Source organism: Pogona vitticeps, chromosome 8, assembly GCF_051106095.1.
Source record: "Pogona vitticeps strain Pit_001003342236 chromosome 8, PviZW2.1, whole genome shotgun sequence".
Classification (NCBI taxonomy): domain Eukaryota; kingdom Metazoa; phylum Chordata; class Lepidosauria; order Squamata; family Agamidae; genus Pogona; species Pogona vitticeps.
The window spans coordinates 2,281,304-2,297,190 of NC_135790.1; the positions used below are offsets into that span (position 1 = coordinate 2,281,304).

General features: G+C 47.0%; 1 protein-coding gene across 2 annotated transcripts; it reads right to left on the reverse strand.

Moving 5' to 3' along the window:
* Positions 1-2,499: 2,499 nt before the first annotated feature.
* Positions 2,500-7,961, reverse strand: NEURL3 (neuralized E3 ubiquitin protein ligase 3). 2 transcript variants are annotated; one of them, XM_020780200.3, is made up of 4 exons: positions 7,671-7,961; positions 4,632-5,132; positions 3,991-4,059; positions 2,500-3,419 (listed from the first exon to the last, which is right to left on the reverse strand). In XM_020780200.3, exons 1-4 carry the CDS (start codon positions 7,696-7,698, stop codon positions 3,184-3,186), a joined length of 834 nt encoding a protein of 277 aa, XP_020635859.2. In that variant the 5' UTR covers positions 7,699-7,961; the 3' UTR covers positions 2,500-3,183. The 2 variants fall into 2 exon arrangements, with proteins under 2 accessions (XP_020635859.2, XP_020635858.3); XM_020780199.3 differs by having other exon boundaries at positions 4,632-5,383; positions 7,671-7,960.
* Positions 7,962-15,887: the final 7,926 nt, after the last annotated feature.

Here is a 15,887-nt window from a genome sequence, read left to right on the forward strand (position 1 = left end):
TTGTAGTTCACCATGGCTTTGATCAGTTTCTCAGAATTCTTTCTAAGACCGTATTTTCTCCTTCCCTTCTCAGCTACAGTTATCTAACTACGTCTCTTCACACCCATTTGCCCGAGAGCTCTCTGGGAACAGAGGGTTTTCCCCACCATTATTATCTCATCTGCTCTCATCTATTTAAATGGATGCTTCCTGTTATGCCTCCGAGCCTCAAGGGGTTCTCTGGCTCGTGACTGTTCATTAGGGCTCCGGTAATTGCCCAAGTGAGAATATATTTCAGTATGCCATCATCACCGCTTGTCCTCTGCATTTTTCACTCTGTTCAGTCAGAGCTGCAGAAGTGATTTGCGTTCACCTTGAGCAATGTTGAAACAGGGTGGGAAAAAAAGGGGCCAAAGCCATGGGCGGGACAGAGGCATTGAGGAAAATGTCCTCCACTCATCTTGGGTCCTCTTTGCATTTTAATACAGCAGTCATAATAGAGCATCAGTGTGGTGTGAGGCTCATGGGATGGCTTGGGCTCGGGGAAAATTTTCCATAGATCCTTGAGCTCCCCCCCCTCTCCTTTTTTTTTAATGGTTTGCTCATCACTCTTCTTTGTCTAACTTGGCACCCTGCCCTATAAACCTGTGACTCATCTCGCTCTGGTTTAAGGGGCAGGTCAGGCAAACACCAGGGACTTTGAAGCCGAGTTATTCTGGCTACTGCAGGCTGTCGGTTACTGGAGCAGGAAATGTGAAGTGAAAGGTACTTCTCACCTGACTGCTGAGCCAGAGGTTAGGAGTTTGATTCCCCACTTGCGCCTCCTGGGAGAAGAGCCAGCCTGGGTGGCCTTGAATGCATCCAGAAGGAGGGAAGGGTAGACCACTTCTGTTTATTCTCTACCAGAACACTCTGGAAAGAGTCGCCATAAGTCAGAAGTATATATATACACATCTCCAGATGTGTGTATGTGTGACACACATCTGGAGAGCTGGGAAGAACGGGGGGCTATTGTTCAAAAGAGCAAGGATGTCAGGTTGATGAGTACTGTTTCAGAAGATATTCAGAAGGTCTTTCCATTGTTATTACGGGGCTATTGTTGGCAATAAAGCCTTCATTTATCTCATTTGACTCCTATTAGCTTTTATCCACCTTGGAGACTGCTCCTTTTCTATCCTGTTTTCCTCAGCTGTTGCAAAATCTTAATTACCTCCTCTTTTATCGCCCCCACCCTGGTTATCTGCAAAGCTTTACGAACGTTGAGTGCCCGCTACACCCTCTCACTCAGCTGCCTTTTTTCACATCAAAGGCCCTCCGTGCCCCTCTGAAGTCAAAATCAGTGCTGAGTCAATGGCTACTGAAAGGGCAGACAATGGTTTTTCGTCAATTCCATACTGTGCATTTAGTCTGCAGGTTTTTGCAGCTCCCCACCCACCCGGAGATGAGATCAGTCAAACTGTTGTCATCTCATCAAATGGCAGGAAATCACAATGCTCCTTTCTCATGCCTTCCTGCCAACCTAGCCATTCAACAGCATGTAAAAATGTGAGTAGATAAATAGGTACCACCTCAGTGGGAAGGTAATGGTGTTCCGTGTCTAGTTGCGCTGGCCGCGTGACCACAGAAACTGCCTACAGACAAAACGCTGGCTCTAGGGCTTAGAGAGAGGGATGAGCACCCGCCCCCTGGAGTCGGACACGACTGGACTCAATGTCAAGGGAAACCTTTAACCTTTACCATGCCTATATTTTGGGAATCATCACATGGAAGGGGATTTCCTGTTCTACTGAACAGCAAAGCAGGCTGGTACACCTTTTGTGCCTTCAAGAAAACAGAGCTTTCCTGTTCACCTCCAGAGTTCAATACACACACGCCTCCCGACCCTCTCTTGTGGCACCTGAAAGATGTGTTCATTTGCTTTCTAAATGCATTCCTTTACAGCCCAGCTTCTTTACCTCTCCACACATAAAGACTCTTCTGTCTTGCTTATTTGGGAAATCTTTTTCTCTAGGGCTGTGAACTTTGCAGATAAGACCGAGCAGGTGCAAGGGTCCAGCAAACGTCCCTCAGAGATAAGTGAAATGCTTTTTGTGAACAGGAATGGATAAGATTTAGATACAAAGAAGAGAGTCTATGTGAAGGATATGCGGAGTTCAACCTCTTTGGTTAATGTGTAAAGTTTATATTGCTTGAGAAAAAGCTGCTTCCGTGTGATGAACAGCTAATGAACTCAACCTTTCTCAATTACACCTGTTCTGGATATTTTCGCCTGCTCCTGGACCCCTCTTCTGGCTTTGAAGGTGGCCAGCCATCCCCCCCCCCCCCCAATCATGCATCGTTCCTCTTAATCCTGAACATAGGTGTTTACTGTGCTAAATATGACAGATGCCGAGCAGAGATTTATGACTAACTTTTTAAAAAAGGGCGAAACTTTCCACACATTGAGATTGTTAGATTCTCAGTCAGAATAAGCCTTTGAATCCAGGTTATGGCTTAAATTTATATACACATAACCAACGGTTTCAGATTTCCTCTTTTTATTAAAAAATTAGAAACACCATCTTTGTAAGAAAATGTATGACTACACATGCAATTTAAAACTATTTAAAGAATGAAGTGTTGCAGGCAAACCCAATACAGTTCCAGTATAAAATCAATAAAACAGTAAGTGCCAGAACAATATTCTTCACTCTGTCAATTTGCCCTGGTGGAAAAGATCAACAGCAAGCAAGGCAGGAAATAGGGTTTTGTTTGTTTGTTTGTTTTAAAAAAGAAGGTTAGCCTTTACTGTCTTCCTCTTTTTTCTTAAAAGAGTTCCTCCTTACGACAGATGAGTACTGCCCAGCATTATCTGAAGTTGGACTGCTGATTTATGTTCTGCTTTGGCTTCTTCCAGCTCCATGATGCTTTGTTTTGAAAAAAAGTGTCTTTTTTATGGAGGAGAGAGTCAATGTAGATGCTCCCCGTCTCTCACCTTGAGTGCTGATTTTCTATGATGTACACTTAAAAGATGCCTCCGAACCGCCTCGCTTCATCTCACCACAGGGAGACCACTTTAATGCTCACGTTTCCCTAAAACCAACTTCACCCTCTTCCTCTTTTCTTTTTGGTCGTCTCTGTTCTCCTGGAAGGTGAAATACTTCCAGATTATGGGGCGGCCTTGCTTTCTCACGCAGGGGGCTGCAGATTCCTCGCACTTTCCGCTCAGCCTTCTGGGCTCTCTCCTTTGGCCGAAACAGAGATGGGGAGGATTTTTTTCACCTTCTGCCGACACAACGGGCATCGGCCACTGGTTTTGAAGATCTTCAAGGAGCAGCAGGAGCAGAAGTTGGCATGAGAGCACGGGAGCATCATCGTGTTGGCCTTGTACCCAAAACAGACAGCGCATTCGTCCCCTGGATGCCTGTCGGGAAGGCGATGGAAGCTCTGGCAGGTGGACTCTGGAGAGGCACAAAAACGCCACGTCAAAACCATGGAACAAGGAAAAGGGAACCAGGTTACCTCTCCCGCTTGCTCTCCCTTGCCCCAGAGCCTCTGGAATCAGGCTGGTTTCAAAGAAGGGCAACAGATTAGTTAATTTCCTTTTCCCCACCTGACCCAGTTCTGTCCCCTTGTAAGAAGAGAGAAATTCATGGTATGTTTGCAAAAGCTGTTGACTTAACAGATACACAATCAGAGGAAGGTAGCAGTTCTCTTAAGTCAGGCAAGGCAACCCCTTGCCTGTTTCAGTTTTATTCAGGCAGTTTCCAATCACCTGTTATTTTTATTTCTATGTACTCTATAACCTCATTTGACGGATGGAGCGTACTCTTTCAAAACAAATGAATGCTAGGTTCTCTTTCTCGGTCACAAGAACTGCTATGGGAGGTTTGATTTTTGTAAATTCATGTGAAACAGGCAAGTGGCAGAAGGTCACATCTGATTAGCTGTTGGCAAGAAGGCTTCTAGGGTTTAGCAAAAAACCGTCTGAAAACATTGAACACACTGGCAAAATCTCTTCCATGTGCTTACCGGTCTGTTCGTCTGGAGTCGAAAGCAGCAGGCTGCAGACATCAGCGTTAGTGGAGAGGCTTGAGGGATCTAAAGAGAAATAAGAGGGTATTCAGACCACGATACCTCAGCTGCTGCCTTTATCCACCTCCATCAGCTTTGTTAATCAGCGCAGACTTGCAAATTAAGTCTATGTTTACCTTTCCAAGGACCACTCATAAAGCAAAGCATGCTAGATGTGAGATAGAGAGTCGACAGAAATCCAATGTTATGACTAACATATGTCTTTTACCACTTGAAGGAGTGCATCTTTTAAAAACATGCTAAGCCTGTTATCTAATCTGGCTCTGCATGTTTGAAAACATGTTCTGGCTGCATCCATGCTTTATATGCTGGGCTGTACACCAGAGGAATGTAAAGTAAGACACTGATCCTACATCTGGAAACAATTCACAGGGAATGAGCAGGAGCTGTGTTAAGAGGGAAAGCTAAGACGTTCTCTGGCTCTGTAGCTATGATGGAGGCATGGATTTAGCTTTGAACCACTCTGCCGGAAAACATCAGTCTACCAAAGGGGATGTCGCTGGATGGCTCAGAGCTGGCTGAGAAAACCATGTTATGTTATGCTAGCTAACCGGTCTGTGTGATTCTGAATTGCTTACCCAAAAGCTGAACCGCTTTGGCCCTGCCGTAAACATCTACCAGGGCCCAGAGAGGAGAGCTGACGGAGACCCCAGCTAAGAGCACGGATGGCCCAGCCTCTTCGTCGACGCTACAGAAGACGCACCCTTGGCTGTCCACCCAGAAGCTGACCACTGTGCCTTCTGCGCCGTATTCCTCCGGTAAGACACAGGCTCGCGTCTTTCCTTGCTGTACCAGGTTTGGGCAGGCAAACGGAGGCAACTCGCTGGGCTCCAAGAGGGAGGGGTCTTGCCAGGTGAAGCCCACCCTTAAGCCCCCATGCCACTTGGTCTCCTCTTTCAAGATCTTGAGCGTCACCTTCTCGTAAAGTCCAATGGGCCGGCTGGAGAAGACGATGCCATCGTGGAAGGTGGCGGCTCGGTGGGCGATGCAGTGAGATTCGTCCATAACGATCTGGGATCCTTTGGTGTAAGGGTGGAAGAAGAGGGGAAGGGAGGATGACTGGCTAGAGGCATCTGGACCTGTTGGAAAGGGGAAAGACTTATAACGTGACATGATGAGAAATGATGTAGGATATACAATGTCTGAAATCCAGTACGTCAGAACTAAAGTAGGCCCATCGAATCGACGGAGAAGTGGGTTGACTTGATTAAGGAAGCCACCGTCTTGAGTTTGCAGAACGTGAGCCTGAGGTTCAGGTGAGCTGGGCGGTCAATGACAGGACTTCTTGGTGGTCAGCCGTCCACAAGGGTCACCAGGTGTTGGAAACAACCTAATGCCATATAACAAGAACAGTGTAACGTGGAGTTCACTATATGTGGATGATGGGCCCACAGGATCCCTCTTGGAAAGTCTGAAGTCTCCCATCAGCCACTCCAAACCAGCAACAACAACAACAACAACAACAACAACAACAACAAAACAACTCATCTTTTTGTCCGAATGGCAGAACTAGGTGGAGGGTGGGGGTGGGCGAAAGCTCCCCCCCCCCCGAGCCCTCTCCTCATTCAAACCTTCCTCCCAGGGAACCTGGAATGGGCCATGAGACTGTCATCCTTTGCCAAATGGAGCATGGGTTTAAATGGAGAGGGAAACCGGGCGGCACTTTTTCTGCCCTGCTCAACTCAGCTCTGCCTCCCTCCCGGTGTTCAGAAGTCGTGGCTCCGGGTTTTGCAAAGGGTGGGATCTGCAGAACTAGGGGAAGCGACAGAGGAGCAGCAGCAGCAGCATCTCCCATTTTAAGGGTTGCAAAAGAGTCAGTAGTTCCCTTTCCCCCTTTCTCTGGATATCTCCTACTGTAGATAACATCTCTCAAATGCCGGGAATACAAAACTGAAACTAAGCCATGCTTACATTTATTTTCAACATTTGCACAAGATGTTGACTTAAGATGTTGGTTTGCTGTGTTTATGACAAATGAACGGCACACTTCTCTGGTTAATATTATGCATTATGTGAAGACTTTGGCCGAACGGTTAGGCCTTAGTCCTATAATTTCTCCAACTCCTGTCATCTTCATACCCCTCCCTGTTTTAATGGACCGGTCTCTTATTTTCTACCAACTAGAGAGCCAGAGTGGGTAAACTATAGCCGCCCAGTTGTTTCAGGATTACAACTCCCATCATTCTTCACCTTTTGGTGTGCTGGTGTGGAATGAACACACACACACACACACACACACACACACACACACACACACACATTTACAGGGAGAGATGCTAAGACCACCTAATGCTTGAAATAAGGGTTCAGGTGAGAAGCAAATGTTATGCTCTTGGGATGCTGAAACATCTGATAAGAGGCCAAGTGAATAAGAAATGTGTTCTCAGCAGGGCTTTCATTGAGAACATCTTGACTCATGCAAGGGGATGATGCCAGCAAAGGAGTGGCTCCTGTTTTTTGTTGTGTTGTGTTTTGTTTTGTTTTTTGATGAATGGACTGGGGGGGAGAGTCTGCGTGTGGCTTGTTTTCATCAAAGGCCTCTGGGCTCGGTAGCACAGCCTCCTCCCACGTGAACCCACAGATGGCTTTCTCCTGCATGTCTGAACCTGTTCTTAGTCTTGGCAGTTCACACCTGAGCTTGAAAAGTGTTTTTGAGGAAGGGACTGTAATTCCCCAGAATCCTGCACCTCGCATGATAGGGGATTCTGGGAACTGTAGTTGAAAAACATTGCTTTCCCAGTCTCTGCTTTAGAGATAACCCACCTCTGCGCAGCCAAAATGCTGTTTTTGGGTTACAAAGGGTTACCTATCATTAAAGAAGTGTGATTTCTGCATATATAATGTGGTCTACTATACTGAAAGGGGGTTGACCTGTGGCCCTTAAGGTGCCAGCTCCTTTTTATGTCCCCAGCCAGCAGATATCTGGTTCTCAGAGGTAGATTACTCCTAAACATGAAGGCTCTACTTTAACTAGCATGGCTAGCAACCTTCAACGAACCTCTCCCGCTTCCTTCACTAAATTTGCCCTGCTCACATTTAAAAGCCACCTGGCACACCGGGGTTGCCTGCCCACCCATGCAAAAAAGGGACGCTCCTGTCTATCTATTGCACATTTCTGCAGGAGAAGACCAGCCTCTGTTCCTCTGTGCATGCTCAGAGGAACAGAGATCACAAAGATTGTCCTTCTTTGTTTCTGGTTTGTGCCCTTGGCAGGAAGGAGAGGCAAACTGAATTATTTCCCCCCCAAGCATCTTTTCCCCAGTGGAAATTCTGTCCAGGGTTGTAGCCTTTTATCCAAACTAACTGCAACACTGGGGGGGGGGTGTTTCCTAGGAGTCGTGGTCCCAGCATCCTCGTTCGGGAACAAAGGGCGAGCTTTGTGGGAAGTAATTGCACCCCTGCAATACATTCTTAAACCAGCCCTTTGCCTTCTGTTATCTGACCCCTGCTGTAAGCAAAACCTGAATTGCACGACAGTCTATTAATTTTCCCCCCAACTTCTAAATGATTCCCTGCACCCAGCCAGACCCCAAAAACAGTCTCTTCTGCCTTCACAACCACCTTTTTTACCCTAAACCTTTAAACCCTTTAAACACCCCCCCCCCAAGTCTTCTTACCATCTGGAGGGCTGAGGCAGGCACCCATGACACACCAAAGAAGATCCGCTTCTCCGGCAGGAAAGGGTGAGCGGGCCAGCGCTCCGTTGCCAGGCCACGAGGAAGGAAACTCTTTTTATACCCTGTCCACCGCTGCTCCCTCCTGAGTTAAAAATTAATCAACAGAGTGTGCGGCTGGTTTTTCTTTTCCTTTTACTGGTCACGAGACGTTTCTTTTGTGCTAGGGAATTTCCAGTAAATATATATTTATATCTATGTCATGCAGACCGGAGCCGCTCCCACATAACTGAAGCGGCTTTGGGATCTTGGTTCCCTGCCCGAGTGAACCAGATTCCAGCTATTCCTTGATTACCTCCTCTTCGGGCTCTTTTCCACATACGCATGGGAAAGGCGATCGATGGTGCAAAATACTTGGGAGTTGCAAATCACAGGGATGGGGGCCCAAGGCACAGGACTCGCTGTCGCATTGGACTTAAATCACAATGTGCAAAAGCATGAGGATGCTTCTGCCCATCACACAGTGGGTCGGCGTTCTGCAGGAAACAACAGAGCAGAAGCCCTGGCCGGGCAGACCGCCTCGTGTGTCAGAACCATGTACAGTGATGCCTCGCTAGACAGTTACCCCAGCATGACACTTTTTTCGCTAGACATTGATTTTTTGCGATCGCTGTGGGGGGAATTTCGCTGGACGATGTTTGGTCCCTGCTTCGCAAACCAATTTTTGGTAGACAACGATTTTGACAGCTCCCTCCGTGCTCGCAAAACAGGTGTTTTCAGGACCTAAACTTTGCAAGGCAGCTATTTAAACTGCTGATCGGCGGTTCGCAAAGCGGCTTTCCTATGGCTGATCTTCGCTAGACAATCGCCTTCTGCCCGCCCTGCCCTCCTGCCTTTCTGCTTGCATATCCAAGAACCTCCATGCTGGGGGAGGAAAAAAAGGGACCCCCTCTCGCCTGGCCTGATCTGGGCAGCATCCGTACCTTTCCCAAATACAGTGGTGCCTCGCTAGACAATGATAATCCGTTCAACTGAAATTGCTGTTTAGCAAAATCATCGTCTAGCGAAAAGCCTTTCCCCATTGGAATGCATTGAAACCTGTTTAATGCATTCCAATGGGGAAGAATAGTCATAATGATGATGATGATGATTGTGATGACGACTATGGTGATGGGTAGCACAGGGGTTTAAGTCAATGTTGCTTTCATCCCCCAAACACACATGGGCAATGCATACCAAAAAAAAAAAATCAATAAAACCAATAAAACAATAGCCATCACACAATCAAGAATTATCTTTCCTTAAAAAGAGCGGCCGTCTCATGCCAGGAAATGAACCTGTCAATTGTTCTTTGCAGGGTCAGCTAAGCTAAAGAGAGGCTTCGAAACCAGTCTTGTCTCACCTCAGCCATTAACGCTTGGCTGCCCCTTGCGCCCAACTAGCTGCATAGCCAGCTCAGGCGGCAGCTTTGCCCGGTGCGTCCCCTGCATGACAGAACATTTATTTTATTTACAATATTTTTTAGCCGCACCATTGCCAGTGGGAGGTTATTTCTTCCTTGGACAGCAGAGGGAGGCAGAGGCTACAAGACAAGCATCAGGAGACTGGTTCGGCCAGTTTTCAGGGCAAAAAGCAAACAGGTGGGGGAAAACATAGTAATATTTCATGATTGTGCATCGTGACCCAATGCGCAACCTTCACTTCAGGAAGGAAAAAGCGACTCCAGGTCAAATGCACATTTTGGAGCCCACCTTTCAGACATTTGGACTCCTGTGGCTAAATACATTCTTCTGGTTTCTAGAATACTTCCGACACTATCTGGGTAGAAACGGGATTTGGAAAGAGAAAACAGCAAAACAAAACAAAACAGGCAGAAGTTGGCTTTGCAGTTCCTCTTTCTCTCATGTCTCTTTACAGATCCATGCATGTATTTATTATTAGCAGATTACGAGCATGAGCTTCCTGCCTGTGATCTCGGCTAGTGTAGCGCACAATCAAAAATGTGCGCTCTCTCTGTCTCTCTCTTCAATTATCACCAAGCCTTTTAGGTTTCAAGCCCAGCTCTTGTGACCACTTCCTCCGGAGGAGGCAGCTGCCGTTATCTAATGAGGATGAGGATGATGAGGTGTGAAACCGAAACATAACACAACAAAGGGGCAGCTTAAAATCTTTCCCTCCCTGGGTATGGTGGACCTCTCCGGATGAATGTGGGCCCCGATCCATCCATCCATCCATCCACCCATCCATCCATCCAGCACCACCTCTCCAGAAGCCAAATTCATTGCAGGGGCATCTTTTTCCTTGCAGCGACCATGGAGGTGCGTTTGTCCGAAGCGCAAGAGCTGTGCATCAAAAGCAGGATGATGCAGTGGCTTCTGTGGGCTTCCGCACTATCTTGCTTGATGCTCAGACTGTGCAGGGAGTGCAGCCTTCCTGACTCTTTGCAGCCCTCCTCCTCTAGTTAAGCCATCATGAGAAGATGAGAAATGGCAGGTGGATATACGCACAGGCAGTTGTGTGCCACCGAGGGGTGATGCAAACCTGGGGAGAAACACCCTCTTTTGCCTTCAAGGCCCAATTGCTTCCCCCCACCAGCGTATGACCATGTAGTCCCCTCCTCTTTCTTCTTTATCCCCTTTTTTCTTTCCACCGCCCAGGCTCCCCCTCCCAGCACCCTCTTTAGCCCTGCCTCACAACCATATTAACATACAACTTAAGGATAATGCATAATTTAGGGTTGAGAAGGAACGGGGTCTGACCCACGGAGTGCTAATTTGTCCAGGCTGGTGCAGATCAATTGCCCATTCGATGTTAAACTTCGTAGGTATTCTGGATGACAGACGAGAGCTTTGCCAAGAGACTTTTTTGGACTACAGTTCCCAAAATCTGCCCTGGTTAGGGGGATTCTGGGTGTTGTAGTCTCCAAGAGTCACTTGGCCAAGCTTGGGAAGAGTAGGAGCACAGAGCCATAAAAAGCCATGTGTGGTAGCAGTGAGGGCTGCCAACTGACGGAAAAATATGTCAAGGCTTGTTCCTCTGCATGTAAAACCAACGGGGGCTGCAGAAGACTAGCTGGTCAAAAGCGTTTCTCATGCAGAGAAACCAGTGGCCGGATAATCTCTCTTTGGGAAAACCGCAGCTTCAAAGCACACCCCAAAACTTGGCAAATTTGGTGAGACGAAGACTGGCATGTGAGCTAGGAAGCTCTGGGTTCAAATTTCACTTCTGCCCCAGACTTTGCAGGCAAACCTAGGCTAGTCAGCTTTCTCCTAGCTGCACCCCTTCCATCCGTGCTGTGGACATGACGACACAGAGAGTAAAACACGCCTTTCAGTGCTTTACTTCTTTAACGGAAAAATGTCTCATAAGGTTCGCTGATCAGCAAGATATGCAAATAAAAGGTGCTGGCAGTTAAAGCAAACCTCTTGCTCGCTACGAAGGGGAGAACCCTTCAGAAATTAGGCATTGCTGAATATCAGCGAGGAGGGGCTCGCTCGAGATGCTGGCTGGCCCAAAGCGCTGCCGGGCTCCTCTTCTGCCCTTAATAGGAGCTGCCTCTGCAGAAATTGCTAGACTGCAAATCATCACAGCGGGGAGATAAACTCCGGGGTTATCTCCAGGTGGTGCAGCCAGCAGCCAATATACACATAGTGCACGAGAGAAGGGTCGGATCAAAAAGCAGGCAAGCCAACCGGCCATTTGATGGGGAGAGTGGTTCGAAGGGACCTTGGAAAGGTTAGCGTTCTGAGATGACACCTCCCAGAATCACCAAATTAGTAGGGCCACTGGTTGGGGGATGATGGGGCTTGTAGTCAGACTTGCCCATTCTGTCACCCCTTGTTTAGCTGTTGTCTAATTTATGTTTCCCATGCAGAGTTCTTTCAGTGGCTTTAATTTGTTGTAAGCCGCCTAGAGTGGTCGAAATGACTAGATAGGCGGGGTATAAATACAATAAATACATAAAAAATAAATTGATGGTCCTGGATTTTTGCACTCCCGAGCATGCGTGTCCAGTTAGCCACAACGCTAACCGTGCCTAAAACCTGTAGATAACAGCACTAAACAAGAGAGGTAGACTTATTGATTTATGCATATAAAATATTTTTAACTCCACCTTTCTCCTTAAAAAGGACTCAAGGCAGCGGACATCATTAAAAGGCAATATTTAAAAGCTAAAAACAATACATATGCAAATATTTAAAAAGAGTCAAACAGATGCCACACTAAACGATGGTAAACAAAATCAACACCAAAAGCAGACTCAAAGCAACAAGGCAAAGCATTTCTTTCTTAAAACAACAACAGCAGCAGCAGCAGCAGCAACAACAACAACAACAACAACAACAGGCAGCCATTCTCTCAGGGAAAGCCTGACTGAAGAGAAAGGTCTTTGCCTGCTCGCAGAAGGACAGTAAGAGTATTCTTTTTGTTCTTGTTATGTGTCGTCCAGTCAGAACTGACGCATAGCTACCCAACCAGGGCTTCCAGGGTAAATGAGATATTTAAAGAGTGGCTTTACCGGTTCTAGACTCCCAGGGTATTTCCACAGGCGAGCGGGGATTCGAACCCAGCGCTCCTGAATCCAAGCCCAGCACTCTATCCACGACACCTGTCGCATCCCCCTAGTGTCCCTTGTTTGCTCTCCACAAGCACAGGTCCACCCTCTGGATGTGGTTCCTCTTTTTACGCTGTCACCAGTGGATCTAGGCCCCACTATCCCAAATATATGTATCTCAGACACGTGCTGTTAATATAACAGGTTTATTGATTGATCTTTAATCACATATGTAAATCACAGTTGTTGAGGATCATTCATTCAATTGGGTTTGATTACACGTTTGCTTGCATGAGCTTTTATTCACAATAACCACTTTAACAATATTCTGTGATCATCTATCTATTCTCTATTGCTTTTAACTCTTTACTATTCTCTATCTGTCCTTCTAACTCTGCTCCTCCTGTCCTATCATAGGTTCCTACACCTGAGCTCCATATGATGGACAGGAGTGACGTGGGCATTGCACCACAACACCACACTAGGTGTGTAGACTTATTTATTACTCATTATATGAAACCAACCACAGGAAGCGATAACAGATAACGAAAGAAATAAGGCAGCAATCAATGCAACCCACCCTCTATCTCAGCATCCACTTCCAAAGGATGATATTCATTCGCTGGAGTAGCAATGTGGGCATGTGGAGAAAACCGGACCTTGGCATGTCTGTGTCCATGCTGACAAATGTCCTACAACATGCATGGAAGAAGATCTGGTCGGGAGAAGAGCTGGTGCAATTTGATCTTTTGGTTCGGGATTATTTAACGCCTTATAAACAAATATTAATTCCATCCTCCTGCATAATGCGTCATCCTCATCTTCGCAGCTGCCTGAGAGAAACATAGCAGTTCCGAAGTGATTCGGGTTGCAGTTATAGCACTAAGCCAAAACACACATAGCATCTTCGCCTGCTTAATTTCTACCTGCTATGCAGATGTTAACAGCACAAGAATCTCTTAGGGGGAAAAATGGCAACCTCAACATCCACAGCTTCCCTTCTGTAAATATTTTGCGTCCCTCACTTGAATTTCGAATACTGCTTTGAAATCTGCGGTTATATTTGCAAATGAAATTTCTCTTTCATTTTGACTGAGAACTCTGATTTGAGTCAAAACTCCTGGTGTGTGAAGAACGCACGGGTTTTTCTTGGTGCCAAAAGGGACAAAGTTCCGCACTGAAACTCATCATGAGTCATACGGATGTTCCCATTTCAGTTAACAGGCAGAAAAGGCTCACAGCAAGACTGGCGAAAAGCTGGCGGTGCGGATTTGCCCTGCTTCGTTTAAAACTTCCTTATTTGGGATTGCCAACTTATTTCATGGCGTCGCTCCTGTGCCTGGAAAAGGGTTGCAGCACACATCAATGTGAGCATTGAGGCATCGCTGGGCGGGGAGACGAAATGAAAGGGATGGTTTTGTCCTCTGAAAGGTCCCTGTGAAGAAGAGATTAAAAGCAGAGAAGCACCATGACTCCTAAAAGTCCAGCCGCTGTAGAAGCAAATAAGAGTAGGGGTTTCAAGTGTTTTAAACTAGCCCCAGCTCCTCCATTTAGCAGAGGATCATTCCTATGTCAGAGTTTTAAAAGCTTTTTAAAAACTAAGACCCTTAAATCCCCACTGGACATTTTAGGGATACACTAAAGAAGCTGGTGTATCCCTAAATAGAGATCCATATCTCTAGCGATCATTTTCCCCCCTCTGCCCCAGCTAGGGCTGCTATATGTATATATATATTTCCTGACATGGTTTCTGCTCATTTAATCTGCACCCAGAGATGTCAAAATGAACCAAGCACGACTTCTCCCCATCGCTTCATCTCCATTCTTGGACAACCATGTCTGCCTGTTCAATTTCTCTTCTTCAGGCTGTTATGTGGAACCTCCAGCTTCGGACAAAGTCTACCTCTGTCTATTAGATGCTGGGGTTCGCCAGCGTGGTTGGGCTGTTGGCTTTCTGTCCTACTTCTGGGGCTTCCCGAAGGCAACCAGTGGCCAACACTCACTACAGGATGCTGAGCTGCAGGGATATTTTGCCTGCTCTAGGAGAGCCTTCTCACTGTTGAAAGCGCAGAAACGGGGGCATTAAAAGAAATGAGGCAGCACCCCTATTTCCAGTGCTTCCTATTCATGTTTCTAACTCTTCTCAGTAAGTACGGCAAGCTCACTAGCTTCCTAACTGGGTCTTGCCCTTTTCCAGATAACTTCAACCGTTTACGTTGTGCTTGTTTCCATGCATGAAACATGCTTCACTTCGGAATTTATGTGGATGGAGATGCCAACAGCACAGGTGGCTTCCCCCCCCCCACAACACTCCTCAGCTGGTAACCTCAAACTAACTTGCCTTGCACAGAGTTGAAACTAAGATTTGTAGGATGCTAACTTCTCTAGCTGGCTGGATAGCTCAGTGGTCTAAGCATCTGGCTGCAGAACCATAGGTTGGTGGTTCGATTCCCCCAAGGGGCCTCCTCTGAGTAGAGCCAGCCTGGGTGGCCTTGGGCCAGCTGCACAGTGGCAGGGCGCCCCCAGTGGAAGGGAAGGGTAAACCACCTCTGAGCCATCTCTCCCTGGAAAACTCTGGAAAGGGTCACTTGACAACACACAGTTATTATTATTATTTAAATTTTCCAGAGAACAACAAATTATTTCCCTGCATGTACTTGGAGTGCTGGAAGGGATACAGGATGAACCCAGGGGACAGTGTAGTGTAATGGATGGAGTCCCAGACTAGGATTCAGGAAACTTTGGTTCAAATCAGCTCAACTTTCTTTGCAGGATTGTTGTGAGCTTAAAATAAGGACCGGCAGTGTTGTGTGCAGATGCCTTGTATTCCTGGGAGAAAAGTCAGGATGCACATGTTACAGACAAACAAAGGAATTAATAAATAACATTAAATCTCAATGTGCACCTACCAGCAATACCTTGCTTGGCTTCTATCGCTGGTGCTTCAAACCAACCCATTCGTTTCTTGCACATTTCTTAATTTATTTCTTGCGCCTTGGAGACGGCTTTCAGAGACCGATGAAAAGAAAACCAACAATACTTGTTTGATGTTTCTATGTGCTTTGTTTGAGTCACAAAGGGGATTTTTTTTCCAACCGTCTTCGACTTGGTCAGAAATTCAAAGGGTTTCCTTCTGCGTGCAAAGGCAGCTTTTCTCTTGAAAGCAGAGCAGGGTTCTCATCAGACCAGCTACACACCTCGCGGAAATGTGCACCCGGAGCGGGGTGCAACTTTCGGGTCTGCTGCGGCCTTTCCCGCCCTCCACAGCACGTGTGCACCTGTGTGCATTGACCAAATACTGCACAGAGAGAGAGAGAGAGAGAGAGAGAGAGAGAACCGTGTAGCTGTGGTGGGGAAACGTAGATGCCCCTTTGCACTGTGGGTCCACTGAAGAGCCAGTCTGTTTATTAGCGCGAGAGATATTTGTATTTATTAACCAAAGACTGCAGGCTTGGTGAGATGATATGTACATGGGCACGGAAGGGAGGGGCTGGGCTCACAACGTTTCCCCCTGTGACGCTTTTCACATTGTAGGGTGGCACCTCCCATTGGGCATGGCCAACGCCGACGCTAGTCCATAAGGGCCCGATGGGGGGGGGGGGGAAAGGCAGGCTTCAGAAGTCTTCAGTCCTGGGGATGACTTGCAGGAGGCACATGGGGTGTTC